Genomic DNA, 23,745 nt, shown 5'->3' on the forward strand with positions numbered 1-23,745 from the left:
AATCCCTTTAACCAGGGAAATTACTATTCCGGCGGAATAGTTATGATTAATACTCCAGCTTTAAAACTAAAACAACTTATTCCTTCATTGCAGAAGTAACATTCAACACAAACACGTTTTTGACTGAAAAAAAAATCTGGTCTATTAACAGTTCCACAGAAAAGTGAGTTAACCAACAATAATTTGTTCATTGGACAACTCACATAATACAAGCAAAATTAATTTTATCACTTCAGTCTGAGATTTTATCACGAGTCTATTTCCACTTTAAGACTAGAGCTGCGAATTGGCATTGTTTGAGCAGAGGATGAATCTTCCTCCCAAGCACTTACCAGTCAGTCTTTGAAAGAATAAAAGCATTCAATGATAGAATTATTTGAACAGGTTGGCAGAAGACAAATGAAGTTAGATCTTTATTCTATACAATACAAGCCTACAAAGAGCCTGAAAACAAATCAATTTCCTAACATTGTAAGCTTTGCAAAGATAAATCACATAGCCAGACCCGAACATTAAAAGAAAACATAAATGTGATATGTTCCATATATTAAAATCTCAACTTAGCAGTCAAAAAGAAATAATGCAAGTTGCCACAAAAATACATACATGAAATTTGGTCTTGATTTTAAATAAATTACATATATAACAGTTTAATTATGGCTTCTTACACTATGCAATATTTGTTGCACATTTCTCAAAATAATGGATAGGGACATTAAGGTTAAACATTCTTATTTCATATCATATTGGAGTCCCAGCCCTTAAGTGTAGGGACCTTTCATTTTAAAATGGAGAATGCATATGGAGTTGTAAAGGTACGAGTGTCATAACTGTTTGCAGTAAACATGGTGGTTTGACATGAGGAGCAAAACAAAGGAGCATTTCATATTGAAAATAATAAAATTCCTCCTCTACTGATGAGTGTTTGATAAATATATTAAAATTGTCTCCACCACTTACAGACTCCTGCATTTTTATTAAAACCATAAATAACCCAAAACAAGTTAAGGCGTAATGCACTGTCATACTCAGACTTTTAAAATATGTTTTTATCCCCCACCCCCCCATCCCTCAATGGAAAGGAATAGACTATGCCTTTTTCTAGTTTAAAGCAGAATGAACGATCTAGTGTTTGCTTAGTTTTAGCACCTACAATGCAAGGAGATGGGACAATGACTGATAAAATTATGAGCACAGACAATTTAATTTATTATGATGAAATTTCATGAAGCTCCCTTTATCATTCCTTTAATTGGTTTTACGCTATTGGATTCCTTTCCTACAGAATTACAATAAGACATTTAATAACTGTGCAGTATCATTAGTTCTACAAAGTACTATGCTGCGCATACTGCCAATGTGGGCATATTTTGGTAGAGGTAAATTATGTAACAGTAAATCCTCTCCTTACAATACTCTCATGACCGCAAATGTTTTCAGGGGACGAAAATAAATACATAGTAGATAGGTTTCTATTACTCAAACATCAGGATTTCTAAAGAAATGTACAGAAATAACTGGTTGTAAAACGGATCAATGAAAATTGAGGAGCCACTCAAGAATCTATTCCCAATTCTACCCAGTGCCTAATTGATGTCCAAAAGGGAGCATGAAATCATAGATTATTATTTTCTATCATGTAATAGTGACAGGATTAGTATTCTGTACAGACATCTATACCATTCAAAACTTACAGACGGCAGTTACAGATGAGTGGATACAGTTCCCTGGCATTTGCAATGGGAAAAGCATTAGCTGTTACTTAGAAATGGAGAGCACCCAAAGGGGATTCACTAATACTGAAAGTGTGTTATTCCTCATGCGAGTGCCTTTAAATCAAATACTCCTTCTTGGTACATGGGTAAAGACAAAAAAAACCAGAAAAACTAGGCCAGTTTATCTCAATCCACAAACAGGATGGTGACTGAATCATAAGTTTCAATAACAATTACAGGTTACAGAAAATTCCCTAAATCTTAGCCCCTGGGTTTTGATGCATATTAAGTACACTACCAGAAGGTATGGCTTTCTTTATGTTGCCTAATCTTGGCAGTGCCAACATATAGAGGACAAAAAATATAATTTTAATGCAAATAATCAATCAGAGGAGCAACGAGTGCTCTTTACAATGCTGTGCACAGATTTTGGGATTTTTATGCTGCTAAATTTGCAATACCACAGGGGCAAATGTAAAGCATTCAGATACTAGAGATTCATTTTGCATAGACAAACAACTGTCATCTGCGACAATGAACTTTGAGCAGTACTTGAAGCCAACAAAAGTACTGGCTCTTCTGTTTAAAAAAAATCAGAGGCAAAGTTAGAAAGACAATGAAATGGAAGAGAAAGTACAGTTTTGTTTTGAAAGATGACAGAAAACAAAAAGTTAAGGAATTGAAGAGGATAAGGTTGGTATTACACGCACTGTAATAGGTTTTGGTGATTAAGATTTGCTTGTAAACATTTTTGTACCATCGGAAAAGAAATCTGACGCACAAGGTTATCTCAAATCATGAAATACTGCAAGTAGCTGGGCACAGTAATATAAATGCAATCACAGATTTAACAGCTTTTGTTGAAAGAAAGGCCATCCTGTTTAAGGGTATTGCTCTTGAGCAGATCTTAGTAGCAGAAACATAGGCTTAAAATCTACTGTTATAGATTTTTAGTGAATATATTTCTAACATTCTCATAGGACTTCCTCAAACATCTACATTATATAAGGTATTAATGAATTTATGCCCCATCTAAGACAGATGTCATACGACACATTAAGCTTTCACCTATTAGAGTCACACTATCACTTTTAGCCTCACATTATTATGGCATTTTATCAACTGAGATTGCCAAAATTAAAGCACATAAAAGACATTTAAGATTTCAGTAGTTATTAAAGCAACTGCACAGCTAGTAAATTTTAAACAACAGACATCTGCATCTGAATATTATTTTTGTAAAATGTATTATTTTCTTCATGAGTTCGTCTATGACATTTAGAACAAAAGTCTGGTCAGGGTTCAGCACAGTTATGTTATGCTAAGTTAACAATTGCCTAAAATTAAAGGGAACACGATAAGAAGAGACCACAGTTGCACAAACTTTGGTCAATGGCCATTCATTATATTGTTTTCATGTGACCTGAAGAAGTTGTCATCCTTCATGCACTGGTGTTCTGGCAGATCTAGCTTTTCCTTTGCTTCAGAAATATCATTGTGAATTGCTGTAATTAGAGAATCTGCAATAAAGTGGAAATAAAAAACAAACCATGAATGAACAAAAACAGCAAGTGAAACTTAAAACCAAAAGTATGTAAAATAAAGAGCCATCTTGGAGATAAAATTGCATAGAGCAACATTACCTTTTTGTATTTTGAACAACCCGACAGATATGCTCAACTGAAGACTGCATTTCATTTAATGCTCATTTCTATTTATCTTCAAGGTATAGTTGTTTTTACTGTATTAAAATAATGAAGGAAGAGTCCGAAAACATTATCTTCCATAAAAGGGGCTTCTGGTAGTTTGGGGGAAAGAAATAGCTATATCTCTAGCGGAGTAATTTTTTTTGTTTTGTTGTAACCATCCATGTGTCAAGAGATTAGTATAGCAGTATCATTTTACATTTCACAAGCTAAAGAAATAAAGTGTCAATTTATAAGTTATAAGTAAAAGATAAATTAAAATAAAAACAGATTAGCACCATAAACTAATAAAAATATGAAAAAGTAAAACCTTCTGAAAATCAGATAGTGCTGATGAAGAGTTGTCACTACAGTACTAAGAAACACAGCTCCCAATGGATAGGATATAACAACACTGACCACAAGACACAATAGCAACTTTTCTAACTGTTTAGGTCATGTCCAAAGTTAAAAAAAAACACCAGGTTATAGTCCAACAGGTTTACTTGGAAACACTTTCTTTCGGAACGCTGCTCCTTCATCAGGTATCTGTGGAGCAGGACCATAAGGCACAGAATTTATATGTTGCGTGATTTTTTTTACTTCGTCCACCCTAGTCCAACACTGACTCCTCAACATCATAGACATTGCCCATGAGAGTTTGAGGATTGAGAAGGTTTGTCAGTCTTCTACTGTATCAACCTAATGGAGCAGGCAGCGAAGGAGATAACCTGGTGATATGGGAGCTCTTGCTGATGACAGAACAATGTAGGCATTGAAGGGTGTATAGAACTTCATTTTGACTGATAATATGTTGCACACTGAGTAAAGCTGGCATTCTCAGCAATGCATCGGTTTCTATTCATCCAGGCTAACGTTCATAGCCTCTTCTCATACCCCCACAGATGCATGGATACCCAACCCAAGGCAGCCTCTCTTCCCTCACCCTGTGGGCTTAGAGCAGCAAGTATAATCCTGTCAGGTCCTGGGGAGTGTGGCTGAACAAAGATCTTGGCATGCAGGTTCATACTTCCTTGGAAGCGGAGTCACATGTAGACAGGACAGTGAAGGTGGCATTGGATATGCTTGTCTTTACTGGCCAGTGTATTCTGTATAGAAGTTGGGAGGTCATGCTGCTGCTGTACAGGATATTGGTTAGGCCTGTGCAACTCTGGTCTCCCTGTTAGAGGAAGGATGCTGTGAAACTTGAAAGGGTTCAGAAAAGATTTAAGGATGTCGCCAGGGCTGGGGGCTTGAGCTTTAAGGAGAGGCTGAACAGGCTGGGGATACTTTCCCTGGAGCTTTGGAGGGAGGGGTGACCTTAGAGGTTCATAAAATTATGAGGGGCATGAATAGGGTAAATAGACAAGGTCCTTTCCCTGGAGCAGTGGGTGAAAAAGAGTCCAAAACTGGAGGGCATAGCTTTAAGACAAAACGAAAAAAAAACAAGAGTTAAAAAGGGACCTAAGGGGCAACATTTTCCATGCAAACAGTGGTACATGCACAGAATGAGAAAGTGGTAGAGGCTGGTGCAATTACAACATTTAAAAGGCATGTGGATCTGAATATGAAAAGGAAGCATTTAGGGGATATGGGCCAAATGCTGGCAAATGGGACTAAATTTATCTAGGATATTGTCAGCATGGACAAGTTGGACCGAAGGGTTTGTTTCATGCCATACATCTGAGGGGAAAGTGAGGACTGCAGATGCTGGAGATAGGAGCTGAAAATGTGTTGCTGGAAAAGCGCAGCAGGTCAGACAGCATCCAAGGAGCATGAATCAGGAATCTTGAAGAGCTCATGCCTGAAACGTCGATTCTACTGCTCCTTGGATGCTGCCTGACCTGCTGCGCTTTCCCAGCAACACATTTTCAGCATACGTCTCTATGACTCAGATAAGTCAGCAGAGTCTCACTTTACTTGTCCACTGCCCACCAGCAGATACACATATATAGATTTTTTTTGTATTCAGGATAGATAGGGTGATGAACACAGGTGGAGGGGGCATTGTCTGCAGAGAGAAGGGAGGATTGGCAAGATCAACTCAGGTGACCACAGGTTCGGGACCTTTGGAGACTCTGGACGAGAGGCTCTGTCTTCAGCAGCAGCAGGTGTGCTCCTGCATGGAAGTGTTCCCGAGGCAGGATGAATCTTCAATGGAGGTGTCCATCTAATTCGTATGCAGTGATTGCTCAGGGCTATGAGTGGATGAGTTCCTTCCTAGAATAGTGAACCTCTTACATGGAATGCATGATGGAGGTTCAGAGTGACATTCACAGGATGCACAGATCTTTGGAGAATGCACCTGAAAACCAACTAGTGTCCTCAAATCAGGAATCCTGAACACCTAGCAAGAGTAGAGGACATCACTGAGGTGGCTCAATATAATCATCTGAAAATAATCTTTTAACACCCTCTAAAAAGGCAGAAATTCTAAGGTACATTTCAAATAAGCAATACGGAGGCTCTTGACCTGATTGTTCAGTGGGAATTGATAAACTGACAGCAGTTGAAGTATTAACTAACACATTTGCAAATACTTTTGTTACATAATGAGTGATAGGTGCAATATTAAGAAACACGAGTTAGATGACAAAGCAAAAAAAGATAATTTAGAACAAGGAACATTTTTTCAGATCAATGGAATTGGATAAAATCAGAGCAGAAGTGGGTCTTGGAAATGAGAATGAGGAAGAATTTTTCTTTCAGAGCGTAGCAAATTGCAGAGTCTGATTCAGTGAAGACATTAAAAGGTTGATACAAACATTCTTCGAGTCATACAACATGGAAAAAGACTCTTTGGTTTAACTTGTCCATGCCGACCAGAATTCCCAAACTAAACTAGTCCCATTTGCCTGCATTTGGTCTATACCCTCCTAAATTATTCCTATTCATGTACCTGTCCAAATGTCTTAAATGCTGTACTTTAATCTACCACTTCCTCTGGCAGTTCATTCCACAAATGAACCACACTCTTGGTGGAAAAGGTTTTCCCTCAGGTCCTTTCAAATCTTTTTCCTCTCACTTTAAAACATGCTGTCTAGTTTTGAACTCCTCTACCCAAATCCACAGAAAAGACTGTTGCTATTCACCTTATCTGAGCCCCTCATGATTTTATGCACCTCTAAAAAGGTCAAATCTCAACCTCCTATGCTCCAGGAAGGTGGTCACAACTTATCCAGCCTCTTCTTATACAGTCAGTTCTGCTAGAACACTACGGTTGTGTTCTTGTGCCTTCCTGCATTATAGAAAAATAGTGTTTTAGAAAAATCGTGTTTTAGAAACAGCACTTAAAGTGTTGGCACTATAATTGTGTTACAGCCAACACACATTTTAAAAGTTTGCACTGTAGAAACAGCGTCCTCAATTTGTCAATCACGTTACAGTGAATTTGAATTAACAAAACACCCATTAGAACAGAATGACTTGTAATTCAAACCCTCCAGTCCCAATAACATTGTAAATCTTTTCTGCACCTTTTTCAATTCAATAGTATCCTTCTTAGTGCAGGGCAACCAAAACTGTACACAGTACTCTAAAAGTGGCCTCACCCATGTCCTGTACAACCACAATATGACATCCCAAATTGTATACCCATTGCTCTGAGCAATAAAGGCAAGCACGCTAAATACCTTCTTCACCATCCTGTGACACCACTCTCAAGGAACTATGCACCTGAACTCCTAGGTCTCTGTTTGACAACAGCCTCAGGGCCCTATTATTAAATATGTAAGGCATGCCCTTGTTTGTTATCTGACCAAAATGCAGCACCTCACACTGATCTAAATTAAATTCCATCTGTCACTCTTCAGCCCAATGGCCCAGTTGACCAAGATTTCATTGTACTCTTACATAATTGTCTTCACTGTTCACTATACCACCAACTTTGGTGTCATCCACAAATGTACTAACCATGCTTGCTATGGTCTCATCTTAATAGCTTATATTGACACCAAACAATAGTGGACCACCGCTGGTCACAGGCCTCCAGTCTGAAAAACAACCTTCCATTACCACTCTACCTCCTATTCTCAAGTCAACTTTTCTATCTAATTGGCAAGCTCTCCCTGGATCTCATGTGATCTAACTTTACTAACCAGTTTACCTTGTTAAAGGCCTTGCTAAAGTCCACATAAACGCACATCTAATGCTCTGCCCTCAATCTTCTTTGTCATTGTCCACAAAAAAGTTAAATCAAGTTTGAGATAATTCCCATACACAAAGCCATGCTGACTACCCCTAATCAGTCTCTCCAAATGCATGTAAATTCCATATCTCCGAATCCTTTCCAACAACTCATCGATCACTGACATCTAATTCACCAGTCTATATTCCCAGGCTTCTACTTGCAGCCTTTCTTAAGGCACAAGATTAGCCACCCTTCAGTCCTCTGGCACCTCACCTATGGCTGTAGATGATAAAAATATTACCACTGGGAGCCCCACAGTTTTTTCCTAGTTTCCCACAATATCCTGGGATATACATGATCAGATCCTGGAGATTTATCTACGTTTATATTTTAAGATCACTGAATCTCCTCTTCTGTAATGTGGACTATTTTCAAGACATCACTATTTTGCTCTGTATTCCCTAGCGTCTTATGTCTTTCTCCACATTAGACACCGATGCAAGTTTTCATTTACTCTCTCTCCAATCTCCTGTTGTTCACACACAGATGACCTTGTTGATCTTTAAAGGGGACCTAGTCTCACTACAGTCTCTGTTGTCATATTATATCCTTAACCTCATATCCCTGTTTTTCCCTTCTAATTTCCCCTTTAAGTATGCCCCTACACTCTTTATACTTTTCAAGGGATTCACTCATTCCCAGCTGTCTATACCTGACATATGGCTTTTTCTTGACCAGTCTCAATATCACTAGTCATCCATTGTTCCCTGTTAGCAACCTTGTCCTTCACGCTGACAAGAACCTACTGCATCTGAACTCTCATTATCTCAGTGCTCCAATTGCGAACTTTAACTTTTAGACAGGGTCTATAGAATTATGATCACTGGTCCCAAAGTGCTCCTCCATTAACACTTCAGTCACTTTCCCGGCCTTATTTCCCAACAGAAAATGCAAAACTTGATCTTCTCTAGTAGGTACATTTACATATTGATGAAGAAAATTTTCTTGAATGCATCTAACAAATTCCTTCCCATCCTAGTACTTTACACTTTAGTAGTCCAAGTCTATGATTGGATAGTTAAAGTCCCCTATTACTTTTCTTACACATATTGGAAATCTCCCTATTATATTTGCTCCTCAGTTTCCTCAGGGGACCTATAGTTGAAGTAATTTCAAACAGTAACAGAAAACTATGGGAGGCAATGTTTTTGATAACAAGGAGGAAAGTGCAATTGAGGCAAAGATCACATTAGCAATCTTATGAAGTAGCAGAGCAGACTTGAGTGCGTTATGGCCTACGAATGTCACTATTTTTAATGTTCTTATGTACGCAAGGTAACAGGTGTGATACTTACTTGCTGATATCATTGCTTCTGTGTGCAATAACTTGGTATCAAATCTAAATTGGAAAATGGCAAACTGAAATCCCATGCCACACAGACCACTCGATCTTTGTGGTGTGGGGAGTATTCTTTAAGTTATGTTTTCACTGCTGATTACGAAACATGGAGCCCAATCTTCACTTGCCATTAAAAGTAAGCAACAGTGTTCAATTTTACATTGTGGAAAGTAAAATGTCTATTTAACAAAAGAGAAGAAAGATCTGGTGAAGTTCCAAGTTAAAATCTTACCTAATGATTCAAATGACTTCTCTGCTCGGATATATCCAACAATAACTATGCTGAGTATTTCCCCATAAAAATCTTCTTTGTAAGTATGAATAATGTGCGTTTCCTGAAAGTGAGAAAGACAGCCATGTCTAAAACATTATTGTAATGGGAGTCAAAAGCTATGTCATTCCTTAACCGAATACGGAACATTTTAAGCATTTTTTTCCAAAATTATAAATTTTCCTAGAAAATCAAGCCAATATCGTTCACCTCATTTTTAACAGTTTTTAAGCTGTTAAGCTGTGATTTAAAGTTATTTCACAACATGAATTTCATTGCTGAAATAACCTCAGTAGAATCAAAATGGATTTAAGACTCCAGGATCATGAGAGAAAAGGACTGACTTAATTATTAGTGGTGTCAGTCTTCAATCTTCATTATTCCGTAAGCGTTAGACATTTCTGAATTAGCCACTGTATCCAGGCCTATTCATAACTTGTTAAGATGAGAAGCTGCCTACATATTACACTATTAAAAATCCTCATTCATCCCTGCCCTTACCCACATTTATTGGATTTCAGTTTCCCAAAGCCTCAAAATTAAAATTCTCATGCTCATGTTTAAATACGAATCTGGTCTTGCTTTTGCTACGCATTAACCGTCTCTCGTACAAACAATACTGCTTCAATTTCTTGCAAATGCTTAATATTGTAGGTGAAGAATGGCTAATACAAAAACAGCATAATCCCTGAAAATACTAAGCATATCAAGCTGCATCTGTGCAGGGAGAAACAAGTTTACTGTTTCAGATCAATGATCCTTGGTCAGGATTAGTAGTAGTTAGGTAACAACTTTCTTCCACATAAGAGGCAGGGAAAGAGTGAGCGGGAAGATGATGGAAAATATCTGTGATGGAGTAAAGGTAGAAGAAGTTGTTTAGTTAAAAGATGAAAATGCAACAAGGAAAAAAAAAGTAAAACTGATCTAAAGGCAATTTAAGTGGCAACAGCAGTGGGGGGGGGGGGGGGGGGGGGGGGGAGAAGAGAAGAGAAGAGAAGAGGAGAGTGGGGTTGATCGACAGTTTAACTGGCTTCTCCTGAAATACATTCCCTCAGGTCTGAATGTGAATAAAGTAATTAAAACAAATCTATTAAATAAAGCAAGTATCTTGTTTCAGCATTAAAAATATAAAATCATATTCAACAAAAACAATACAAACTAGTACCGGCTAGCAGCTGACCAATTGAATTCTCCAGTTCTTGGAATCAGGGATCAAGCAGATACATATTTTTTCTACTGCATCCAACATAAGACCATGAGACAAAGCACTGGAAGGTAGTCAGCCCATCGAGTCCACTCTGCCATTCAATCATGGCTGATTGGCATTTCAATGCCACTTACCTGCACTCTCCCCATATCCCTTAATTTCTGGTGAGATTAAGAATTTGTCAATCTCTGCCTAGAAGACATTTAACATCCCAGCCTCCACTGTGCACTGTAGCAGTGAATTCCACAGGACTACCACTCTCTGGCAGAAGAAATTAGATTAGATTAGGTCACCTCATTTCTGTTTTAAATCGACCCCCTCTAATTCTATGGCTGTGCCCACGAGTCCTAGTATCCCTGCCTGACGGAGACAATTTCCCAGTGTCCACCCTTTCTAAGCCATGCCTTTCCATTAGATCTCCCCTCAATCTTCTAAACTCTAAACAAATACAATCCCATGATCCTCATCTGTTCATCGCATGTTAGGCAAATGTGTATGTATGCACCTTGCAACAAATTTAATGAAAGATTTTAAACCAGCACTTTCTGTTACCAAAAAAAAGTTAATTACCATAGATTTTTTTGTATTTTTATAGTATGGGTTCCAACCAATGCTCATAACCATTTTATGCACGTCACCATTACCAACACAGGCCCAGCCATAGTAAATACCAGTAGTAATGTCACTTGGTAGGTTGTCTACGACACTGTCTGGGAAGTTAGCTGTGGAATCAGACAAAGGATAGGTAAGATTAAATATGCTTATAATGCATTTTTGAACATTCAGAATTAGTGGAACATATAATAAGATTGAAGAAGAAAAAAAACATTATCCTTACCAATAGGGTTAAAGTTACACTTAGCAACTAAAATTGTACAAAAAAAAAAATCAGAGGTGGAAACCTCTAGCATAGGATTTTTGTATCACTTTAAGATACCAGGTAAAATGTCAGAATATAATTAAACAGAACGATCACTTGGCTCACTACTTACTCCATCAGAAAGTGGACTGGGATCCACACCATTTCCACCAGCACTTGAAAGATACAACATTAACTCATTTATTCTATCGAGAACTAAAGAGGTTGAATTACTCAAAAAACCTTTACAAAGGCCATTCTTAAACTGTCAAACTGTCAAACCTTATTTCCACTTCTGCTGTGCAATAGTTACATTCATTTTTCATTTGAAGTGCAAAATGGCACTTCATGTCAGCAAGTAAGCAATGCTTGCATCATCAACTTTTCAGAAGTGGGCTCATTCTGTATGGGTACAATCTACATAAACAACATTCTAAAGTATCATTACATATCGAATCTGAACGCAAAGACATCAGATAATTATCGGAATAGGAAGGATCTGCAGGACCGTGGGGAAAGGGCAGGTAAGTAGCACTCGGTGAAATGTTCCTTTTAAGAGCCAACATAAACAAGACAGGCCAGAGCCCTGCTTGTGTGTTGTAATCATGTTATAATTCTGAAAAGACTGTAGATCAGACCAGTACTTACCAATAAACAAACAACAATTTAGTAAACCAAATTAGTATTTTACAAAATTCCACAAACATGGCATCAAATTTAATAAATACCATTAAACTCAACGTATTTGAGAATAAATTTTAAAGCTCTTGCACTTCTCTAGAATCTTAATAATAGCATCAGGTAATCTCAGAGACACTCAAAACTCAAAATAAAACAAAAGCCTTGAGAGATCAGGAACTGTGCATCCATTTTTCACACTTGCGTGGAATTAGCCAACTCAATGAGCTTAACTACTGAGATGGCAGAAGTACTGTTAAGCAAAACATACCGAGTTCAAGAAAGAACACATCAAGACCGGTTAGTAAAGTGGAAACAATTTTAGATTTTAGCTGCTAGCTATGAAGCTGAAACCATGTGGGCACACTAGAAAGCAGAACTGTTACAGCAGATGGTCCCACACTTTGTTGGAAAATAGTGGAGGTTGGATTTGTGACTGCCAAAGTCCTGTAGCTATTTAAAATGGGGCTTTTAAAACATTGAAAATAATCTCAAAATTTGTTGAAAGCTGCATAAGACTTGGCAAAAACCAAAACAAAAATTAAATGCTGCGAAATTAATACCTTTTGGGATACTTATGAAGAAAATACTAAAATGGCTCGTGCCATTCTTTCAAGTAAACATTCTTACACTGCTGGAAAAAAGTTAATATGATAAAGTGGATAAATGGTGATGGACATATGGCAGAGTTTCTAAAGTGACATCATCCTCTAGTTTTATAATAGGCAAGTCTTAAATATGCACACACACCAATGAGATGTTTTGAAAATATGAACAAAGCCATGGAGAAACCTACATGGATAATTTTTTTAGCATCTAAGTTCTTTAGCTTTTCTTTGTAATTCATTTTTAATTGAGAATAATTTTTTTCTGGATATCTGAAACTAGCATAAATCTTTAAAGTGTCATGCCCAAATCTGGGTTATCATTTCTTTAAAATGCAGGAAAAAGAGAATAGGGATACAGAGGGTGTTTTAGGTGAGAATGTCAGATGACGGTGCCATGTAATAAACGAAGTTGCTCTCAGCTGCCACTGAGAAGGTAGTTGAGTGTAACTGGCTCCAATAAGTCCCAGATCCTGTCTAAAAGCTCCAAGCAATTCGGAATCAAATGTCCTGGAAGCTGGTAAATGCAGCCAAATGTTGGGGTTGGATCCCAAGGAACTGTGGGCCCTTGAAAAAACCTTATCAGCCATTAAGAGCTTAACCGAGTGTGGAGGTTAAAGAAGCCCATTACACTATTTTCTTGGTGCAGCAGAACAAGATTAGAATTCGGAATTCCAGCTCAGTCAAGGTGAATGTGGACAAGCTGGAACAATATCCATGAATAAGAGTAGTTTCCAGAATAGGTAGCACAGTCCCAAGAAAAGATAGGGAACTACCAGAGTGTGAGCAGTTGTTTTAGCAGTCCATTAACAAGTGCCTTTCAAAGCTTTGTTTTCTAAAACAAGGCATGGATCCTCTTGTAAAATGTTTTAATAAGATTGATGATCCATCATGTAATTAAAGTCTCAGGGGTATTGCAGGGAAATCAGTGAGATCTGTCTTGATTGCTTTTGCTATTTGATATGTTCATTGGGAGGACTGGGACCAGGAAACAGTTCACCCCTCTAACCTCAGTTAAAGCAGAACGACTGCAAAAGAAGAGCATCAAGTGGCAGATTGACATTGGTGCAAAATCATGAGCTTTGCAGACCTGGGAGGTGGCTCAAAATGGTGACCCAAAAATGCAGTAATTGGCCCCTTATCCTGACAAAGAACAGGACTTCATTTCTTAGACATCACGTGGAAGTGATGTAAATATACATTGCCAACAAGCTATCAAGAGTTGCATTCCCAGCAAAGAAAGTTCAAGATTCTAGTCCAATGAGAGAGATCTGCCAGATTTGGCAAAAAGCAACAACAGGATATGCTCTGGAAAAAGATTCAGAAGAGATAATAAATCTAAATGGCAAGCACTTCACAGATCAAGCAAACTCTGCAAAATGCAGCTTTCCAAATTCTGCAGGAAGTAGTTATCAAAAGATAGCCTGAAACCATCATGAACGCAACAATAGAAGCGTTACAGTAATGAGGTGATTGCTCAAAATAGTATCTCATACAAGGAAACGAGAGCAATTATCTAAGATGAGAAAACAAACGTTGATATGCATCCATGTATGCCAGTATGGAATTAAAGTCTCATATGAGGAAGGCAAGAAAAGTTCTCTACTCGTCAAACGTCAGCAGCAACATTCAGGAATACGTCAGCCATTGCAATGCTTGTAATGAATGTCCAAGCTCAACCAGCTGAAGAGTTGCTCGTGAATCGGTGACCACGAATGAAGCTTGGTGCAGACCGCCTCACTTTTGGAGGAACCGATTCTTTTGTCACCATCAGCTCGGAGATTGATGATCATTGACATCAGCTAATCTATGAACTTGTTGAATGCCTGAAAGAACACTGGTCATTATGGCATTCCAAACAAACATTTAAAGACTACAAAACTACTTAAATAATCCATTTGACACATCAACCAAGCAGAGCAAGGATCTGAAACCCGTTCATTCAGGCTCAGAGATTCTGGATGATGCTGTAACACCTGCTGGAAATTTTCTCACACTTTAAACAGAAGCCAGTTTATTGTCTGATATTCTTGATTACTTTTATTTTTGCTGCTTCTTCCGGCCAGCCCTAGAGTTAAAATTGCATGTCACACTGAATCACAAAACCTCTCAGCTGGCTTCACGTGTTTGGAAAGGTAAGGATTAATTAAGGAAAGTCAACGTGGCTCTGAGTGGGAAATCTAATTCATGAACTTGATTGAGGTTTTTTGAAGAAATAACAAAGAGGATTGATAAGGGCAGAGTGGTGGATGTAATCTATATCGACTTCAGAAAGGCATTTGACAAGGTTCCTCATGGTAGACTGGTTAGCAAGGTTAAATCACATGGGATACAGGGAGAACTAGCCATTTTAATATAGAATTGGCTTGAAGGTAGAAGACAGAGGGTGACGGAGAGTTCTTTTTCGGACTGGAAGCCTGTGACCAGTGGTGTGCCACAAGGACGGGTGCTGTGTCCACTGCTTTTCATCATTTATATAAATAATTTGGATGTGAACAAAGGAGGTATGGTTAGTAAGTTTGGTGATGACACCAAAATTGGAAATGTAGTGGACAACAAGAAGAGTATGAGAAGTGATCTTGAATAGATGGGCCAATGGGATGAGGAGTGGCAGATGGAGTTTAATTTTGATTAATGTGAGGTGCTGTAATTTGGAAAGGCAACTCAGGGCTGGGCTTACACACTTAATGGTAAGTTCCTGGGGAGTGTTGCTGAACAAAGAGAACTTGGAGTGCAGGTTCATAGTTCCTTGAAAGTGGAGTCGCAGGTAGATAGGATAGTGAAGGTAATGCTTGGTATGTTTATTGGTCAGTGCATTGAGAATAGGAGATAGAAACACATGTTGTGGCTGTACAGGATACTGGCTGGGAAACTTTTGGAATATTGCGTGCAATTCTGATCTCCTTCCTATCGGAAAGATGTTGTGAAACTTGAAAGGGTTCAGAAGAAATTTAAAAAGGATATTGCCAGGGTTGGAGGATTTGAGCTATAGGGAGAAGCTGAACAGGTGGGGCCGTTTCCCTGGAGTGTCAGAGGCTGAGGGGTGAACTTATAGGGGTTTACAAAATTATGAGGGACATGGATAGGATAAATAGACAAAGTGTTTTCCCTGGAGACGGGGAGTCCAGAACTAAAGGGCATAGGTTTAGGGTGAGAGGGGAAGATGTAAAAGAGACCTAAGGGGCAACGTTTTCATACAGACGGTGGTACGTGTATGGAGTGAGCTGCCCAGAGGATGTGGTGGAGGCTGGTACAATTGCAACATTTAAAAGGCATCTAGATGGGTATATGAACAGGAAGGGTTTGGAGGGATATGGGCCAGGTGCTGGTAGGTGGGACTAAATTCGGTTGGGATATCTGGTCAGCATGGACATGTTGAACCGAAGGGTCTGTTTCCGTGCTGTACATCTCTATGACTGAGTCCACTTAGGATTTTCCATTTATTCACAGGGTGAATGTGTTGCTGGCTAAGCCAGTATTTATCTTCTATCCCTAACTGTCCTCGAGGTGATGCTCTGAGCTTGCTCCTTGAACTGCTACAGCCTTTGTGGCTTGGGTACACGCAGTGCTGTTAAGGAGGGATTTAACCCACAGCAAAAGTAATAAACAGAACAATGTAGGGCTTGCAACGGAACATGAAGGTGATGATGTTTATCATTTACATGTTGCTTTTGTCATTCTTGGGATGTAGAGATCATGACACACTATTGCCATCACGTGGTGATAGAAAGAGGGAATATTCAAAGTCTTAAATGAGGTGACAATTGTAGTGAGAATTAAATATAAATTTCACAAAAAGGGGTTACAACAGGAGTCCCCACAGTCTGTGCCAATCTTGGGAGCAGACTAGAGAGTTTTAAACAGATTCCCAGAGATAGGATAAGAGAAAGACTTAGGGCAAATGATTTGCTTATAGTAAATAAACAATGTATGCATATAAAGGTTGATGACTTTCTGCATTGGACAGATGTGGGACAGGAGGTAAAAACAATGACTGCAGATGCTGGAAAGCAAATACTGGATTAGTGGTGCTGGAAGAGCACAGCAGTTCAGGCAGCATCCAACGAGCAGCGAAATCGACGTTTCGGGCAAAAGCCCTTCATCAGGAATAAAGGCAGTGAGCCTGAAGCATGGAGAGATAAGCTAGAGGAGGGTGGGGGTGGGGAGAGAGTAGCATAGAGTACAATGGGTGAGTGGGTGAGTGGGGGAGGAGATGAAGATGATAGGTCAAGGAGGAGAGGGTGGAGTGGATAGGTGGAAAAGGAGATAGGCAGGTCGGACAAGTCAAGGAGACAGTGCTGAGCTGGAAGTCTGAAACTAGGATGAGGTGAGGGAAGGGGAAAATGAGGAAGCTGTTGAAGTCCACATTGATGCCCTGGGGTTGAAGTGTTCCGAGGCGGAAGATGAGGCGTTCTTCCTCCAGGCGTCTGGTGGTGAGGGAGCGACGGTGAAGGAGGCCCAGGACCTCCATGTCCTCGGCAGAGTGGGAGGGGGAGTTGAAATGTTGGGCCACGGGGCGGTTTGGTTGATTGGTGCGGGTGTCTCGGAGAAGTTCCCTAAAGCGCTCTGCTAGGAGGCGCCCAGTCTCCCCAATGTAGAGGAGACCACATCGGGAGCAACGGATACAATAAATGATATTGGTGGATGTGCAGGTGAAACTTTGATGGATGTGGAAGGCTCCTTTAGGGCCTTGGATAGAGGTGAGGGAGGAGGTGTGGGCACAGGTTTTACAGTTCCTGCGGTGGCAGGGGAAAGTGCCAGAATGGGAGGGTGGATCGTAGGGGGGTGTGGACCTGACCAGGTAGTCACGGAGGGAACGGTCTTTGCGGAAGGCAGAAAGGGGTGGGGAGGGAAATATATCCCTTGTGGTGGGGTCTTTTTGGAGGTGGCGGAAATGTCGGCGGATGATTTGGTTTATGCGAAGGTTTGTAGGGTGGAAGGTGAGCACCAGGAGCGTTCTGTCCTTGTTACGGTTGGAGGGCATCTTTAAGCACGTGGGAAGGGAAATTGCGGTCTCTAAAAGGAGGCGGCCATCTGGTGTGTTCTATGGTGGAACTGGTCCTCCTGGGAGCAGATACGGCGGAGGCGGAGAAATTGGGAATACGGGATGGCATTTTTGCAAGAGATAGGGTGGGAAGAGGTGTAATCCAGGTAGCTGTGGGAGTCGGTGGGTTTGTAAAAAATGTCAGTGTCAAGTCGGTCGTCACTAATGGAGATGGAGAGATCCAGGAAGGGGAGCGAGGTGTCAGAGATGGTCCAGGTAAATTTAAGGTCAGGGTGGAATGTGTTGGTGAAGTTGATGAATTGCTCAACCTCCTCGCGGGAGCACGAGGTGGCGCCAATGCTGTCATCATGATGTGGGACAGGGTCAGGACAAAATATCAGACAGAATTTTGTTCAATCAGTCTAAGACAGACGTTATTTCAATGAACAAAGTTAACCTGCAAACTCAAGTTGTCCTGTGGTCTATGCATGGAGAATTTGTGGCAGAAGTGTTACTTGCCACTTATCAGCCCAAGACTGAGTGTTGTTCAGGCCTTTTACGTATAGTCACAAGCTGCTTCAGTATCAGAGGGATTGTGTTGAGTATTGTGCAATCAGTGAACATGTGTATTTCTGACCTTATCAAGAGAAGGTCATTTACGAGACAGCTGAGTCTGCTTGGACTGAGTGATAGTGTAATAATACTTTCAATCTCATCATACCAATTGAATGTGAACAGTTATACAAGCACAACTTGAGAAGCTGCCCCTTCACTGTATACAGATTAAGATGTTATGTCAACAAACATACAGAGTACACATTAACTAGAAGTCCATCATTCACCTTCAAGGGTATTGGATTTGCAACAATTTCCACAGCAGTAGCACGCTCCACAACAATTCCCTAGGAAGGAACACAGGAATATGGAGAGACAAAAGAACAGCCAATTGGTGAGTGTATTGAGTATAAGAGTTGGGATGTCATGTTGTGACTGTACAGGACATTGTTTTTACCTCTTTGGAATACTATGACTGCAGATGCTGGAAACCAGATTCTGGATTAGTGGTGCTGGAAGAGCACAGCAATTCAGGCAGCATCCAAGTAGCTTCGAAATCGACGTTTCGGGCAAAAGCCCTTCATCAGGAATCAAAGCTGCCTAAACGGTGTTCAATCCTGGTCTCCTTGTTATGGGAAAGATGTTAAACTTGAAAGGGTCCAGAAAAGATTTACAAGGATGTTGCCAGAGTTCAGAGGGTTTGAGTTATAGGGACTCCAAATAGACAGAGGCTACTTTTTTTTTGGAGCATCAGAGGTGAGAGATGACCTTATAGAAGTTTGAAAGATCATAAAGGGGCACGGCTAGCGTGAATAGCCAAGGTCTTTTTCTCTGAATAGCAGAATCCACAACTAGAGGGCATAGATTTAAGGTGAGGGGGCAAGATTCACAAAGGACCAGAAGGGCAATATTTTCACCAAGGAGGTGTGCTTATGGAATAAGCTGCCGCACGAAGTGGTGCAGTCTGATAGAAGATTTAAAAGGCATCCAGATGGGCATACGAATAGGAGAATTTTTAAGAGGGATCTGGGCCAAATGCTGGCAAACGGGACTAGATTAATTTAATTTAGGATATCTGGTCAGCATCAAAGGAGGCGAACAGGAGACTGGAAGAACACAGGAGGTGGAGAAGTCAACGTTTTGGGTATAATCCTTCTTCAGGACGAAATGTGGGGTTAGGGAGAGCTACAGATTTAAAAAAAACAGACCGAAGGGTCTGTTTCCTGCTGTACAAGGTCTATGAGTAAAAGTCTGCAAACAATGTGTATGTGTCCGAGTACAATTGTTTCGCAAATCATCATTTTCTTGAGACCACGCGCATGCATTAAATTTTGCCTAAACCTTCAATAAAGAACCTAGTAAAACCAGCACACCAGCACATGCAACGCGTTTTGTGTAATATTAAACTGGTCTGATGCAATCCAGGGAGAGGCTCTGTGAATAGAGAAGGAACACTGAGTGAACTTACAGGAAAAGGGTCTCGGCCTGAGGAGCCGCCACTCGGTGGACACTGACCCGGCGAGAATGTACCAGATCAACGGGAAAACCCGTGCCGGATCCCCCCCCCGCCGTGTGTCTGCCTTTACCTGTGCGGATCCCCAGCTCCTTGCTGCCTCGGCCGAATCCTCTCACGACCTCCCCGCGGCAGAAATACGGCAAACTCCTCATGGCCGCAGCTCCGCAGCTCAGCCGCTCTCCGAACCAGGCCCACCGACAACAGACCGCCTGATTTAAAACTGATAGAGCCGGCTTCCCGCCTCCCTCCCGATTCACCGCCACTAAAAACCCACAGGATCTAATCCTCACTCACAGGAACCGGCGTTTCAAGAAAACCCGTTACGTCAATTTCTTTTTATTTTCTGGGAACGCTTCCTTCTCCGCCCTCTTGGAAACTGAGGCCAACGGGTCCTCCCAGTCCGGCAGCGCCACCTGCTGTGTGGAGGAAATAGTATGGCAGCGCCACCTGAGACCTGGAGGACCCATACGGCAGTGCCACCTGATGTCTGGAGGACTTGTATGGCAGCGCCATCTGCTTATGTGGAGGATCAGTGTGGCAGTGCCACCTGATGCCTGGAGGAGTATTGTGGCAGCGCCATCTGCAGTGTCACCAGATGCTTGGAGGACCACTGTGGTAATGCCACACCACCTGCTGCCTGGAGGAACAGTGTGGCAGAATTGTCAGCTACCTGGGTGATCAGTGTGACAGTGCAACCTGCACTCTGGAGGACCAACGTCATTGTATTTTTCTGCCCCATTGCTGTCTACTACCAAGTCACTAGTTCTGAAACAAGCCATTGAAAAATCTATTTAAGCAGTTTCTGTTTTCCTGATTGATGCTTTTATGACTAGTGGTTTTTGGGTTTAAAACAAAACAAACAAGTGTTTGGTCAAATAGGGCAAAGTCAGCATGGTTTCATCAAAGGAAGGTCATGCTTGACAAATCTGCTAGAATTCTTTGAGGCAGTAACGAGCAGGTTAGACTAGGGAGAGTCAATGGATGATAAATACCTGGACTTCCAGAAGGCCTTTTCACAAGGTACAGCATAGGAGGCTGCTGAGTAAGATAAGGGCCCATGGTATTAGAGGCAAGGTGTTAGCAAATGAGCAGAATGGGAATAGAAGGGTTCAAAGTTTGGGAGAAAATTTGTAGCTCGGGTGCTCGTTGTTGTGGTTCTGTTCGCCGAGCTGGGAATTTGTCTTGCAAATGTTTCGTCCCCTGTCTAGGTGACATCCTCAGTGCTTGGGAGCCTCCTGTGAAGCGCTTCTGTGCTGTTTCCTCCGGCATTTATAGTGGCCTGTCTCTGCCGCTTCCGGTTGTCAGTTCGAGCTGTCCGCTATAGTGGCCGGTATATTGGGTCCAGGTCAATGTGTTTGTTGATAGAGTCTGTGGATGAGTGCCATGCCTCTAGGAATTCCCTGGCTGTTCTCTGTTTGGCTTGCCCTATAATGGTAGTGTGGTCCCAGTCAAATTCATGTTGCTTGTCGTCTGTGTGTGTGGCTACTGAGGATAGCTGGTCGTGTCGTTTCGTGGCTAGTTGGTGTTCATGTATACGGATCGTTAACTGTCTTCCTGTTTGTCCAATGTAGTGTTTTGTGCGGTCCTTGCATGGGATTTTGTACACTACATTAGTTTTGCAAAACACCAACTAGCCACGAAACGACACGACCAGCTATCCTTAGTAGCCACACACTCAGACGACAAGCAACATGAATTTGACTGGGACAACACTACCATTATAGGGCAAGCCAAACAGAGAACAGCCAGGGAATTCCTAGAGGCATGGCACTCATCCACAGACTCTATCAACAAACACATCGACCTGGACCCAATATACCGGCCACTATAGCGGACAGCTCGAACTGACAACCGGAAGCGGCAGAGACAGGCCATTATAAATGCCAGAGGAAACAGCACAGAAGCGCTTCACAGGAGGCTCCCAAGCACTGAGGATGTCACCGAGACAGGGGATGAAACGTTTGCAAGACAAATTACCAGTTCGGCGAACAGAACCACAACAATAGAAGGGTCTTTCTCAGAATTGCAGCTGATGACAAATGATGTTCTGCAAGGGTCAGTGTTGGGACCACAACTTTTCACTTTGTACATCAATGATCTAGATGAAGGAATTGAGGGCATTCTAGCTAGAAAGGCTGCAGAAAGATTTAGGAGAGTGGGTAAAGAAATGGCAGATGGAGTACAACTTGGGAAAATGGTAAGAATACAAGCATGGCCTATTTTCTCAATGGGGAGTAATTTCAGAAGTCTGAAGTGCAAAAAGACTTGGGGGTTCTAGTCCAAGATTATCTCAAGGTAAACTTGCAGGTTGAGTCAGTAATTAGCGCTGAAAATGTGTTGCTGGAAAAGCGCAGCAGGTCAGGCAGCATCCAAGGAACAGGAGAATCGACGTTTCGGGCATAAGCCCTTCTTCAGGAATTCCTGAATTCTGTGCAGCAGAAAATGCAAAATCCATGGTGCATTTTAGGACACTTCCCTTAGTGCTGGCAAGCCTGGTTTTTCCCTTGTTGTACCACCCAATTCTAAAGTTAGATTAATTTCCATGAGACATATCATGCCTAATTAGTCTCAGGGCGTATCGAGGCCAGCCCATGATAAAATGATCCTGTGAGGTTACCAATCAGCTTTGGTAAATTTCCTATTCCAGTCAAACTAGTAGCTTCTCACCTATATATACACACCATCCAAACTTCTTTCATATGTTGATTATTTGGTTGCAGGAACAGATAAAAATGTTCCCTACCTCTTCCAGCTATGTGAATTTGTCTAGAATCAGCTTTGCTTCATACGCTTTTCATATATTGTTGATGTGATTGATCTTATTTATTTTGATCTTGGCCAAAACATCTAGAGTTGCTACCAAGCTTGGGTTCCTTGGGTCTGTGTTCCTATTATCTCAATACTTGCTGATGAATAAAATTGCCTTTTGTACCATTCTGCCAACATAACCTACTGACACAATTTTCACCTCATTTTGATATTGAGCATTGATTCTTAACCTGTAAGGGTCGAGACTGTTATATCTCTAATATTTTTTATAATACCTTGGTTTTCTTTTGTGGAGGAAATTTCTTTGTGATGAGATGTTGCTATGGTCTGCAATTTTTAAATTACAGGGTTATAGAATGGTCGCAGCACAGAAGAAGGTCATTTGGGTCAGTGCTGGCCATTGAAGAAGCAATTCACCTCAAGTCACTCTCCAACTGTCTCTGTGTAGCCTTGTAAATTCTTCCTTTTCAGATAACATGTACAATCCTCTCTTGAAGAACCCAATTGAGGCAACTTCCACCGCATCTCCAGGCAATGCATTCCAAATTACAGCCACTCATCACATAAAAACTTGTTTCTTTTTACACGCCTGTCAGAGGAATCATGAAACAGTTCCAAGTGGAACCAAATAAAAAGGCACTTGCTCCTGAAATTCTTGCATTAAAAAAATACTGTTTTAGTTTCAATTGTCAAATGATGTTTTTCAGGGAAAATATGTTTTTACTTCACTGATTGATTATAGAATTCTGACCTACAAAGTTAAGATGACCGTTACATTGATTACAGTCTGTCAGTGTTGAAATGCATGAGAATGCGTTTCCTATTTGAAAGGCTATTTTGATGAATTCAAGGCAAAAGAAAACATTGCTTGGGATCCTTAGTATAGTGATATTGAGTGAGTTAAATGCCCAGAACCCTCTTAAATTTGAAGAATATTAACAGTTTTCATTTGGAAGAAAAGTAGCCATCTACTCCTGTACTACTTTGACAACATATGTTCAGTTTAGAAAATAAAGGGCTATCATGTTCCCTCCATTTTGGTACTCTTTTATTTTCATTTCACAGGACTTACTTTTATAATAACTGAGTCTACATGAATGCTTGGCTGAGTTTCAACACCTTCAAAACCATTTATTAAATCAGGAGGATTGGCTCACATTTTGAACAACAATTTTAAGAGGTTATCAAATAGTTACATCTTTGATGTTCTTTGTGAAGAAGATGATGGTTTGGTTTTATAACAAATTGATCACTTGAAATTTAAATTTAATTAATGTTTTAATTAATAAGAAGCATTTCAGTATGATGTATATTTGAGTTAGAGTTATTTAAGATTTTTAGAAATTTAATTTACTGCCATGTACATTTCATAG

General features: G+C 40.5%; 1 protein-coding gene across 1 annotated transcript; it reads right to left on the reverse strand.

Annotated features, from left to right (window-relative positions):
* Positions 1 to 400: 400 nt before the first annotated feature.
* On the reverse strand, positions 401 to 20,015 carry rfk (riboflavin kinase). Its single transcript, XM_072585160.1, has 4 exons — positions 19,674 to 20,015; positions 10,977 to 11,128; positions 9,161 to 9,263; positions 401 to 3,235 (listed from the first exon to the last, which is right to left on the reverse strand). The coding sequence occupies exons 1-4, from the start codon at positions 19,753 to 19,755 to the stop codon at positions 3,105 to 3,107; spliced, it is 468 nt and encodes a 155-aa protein (XP_072441261.1). The 5' UTR covers positions 19,756 to 20,015; the 3' UTR covers positions 401 to 3,104.
* Positions 20,016 to 23,745: the final 3,730 nt, after the last annotated feature.

The sequence above is a fragment of the Chiloscyllium punctatum genome, chromosome 2, assembly GCF_047496795.1.
Source record: "Chiloscyllium punctatum isolate Juve2018m chromosome 2, sChiPun1.3, whole genome shotgun sequence".
NCBI classification, from domain to species: domain Eukaryota; kingdom Metazoa; phylum Chordata; class Chondrichthyes; order Orectolobiformes; family Hemiscylliidae; genus Chiloscyllium; species Chiloscyllium punctatum.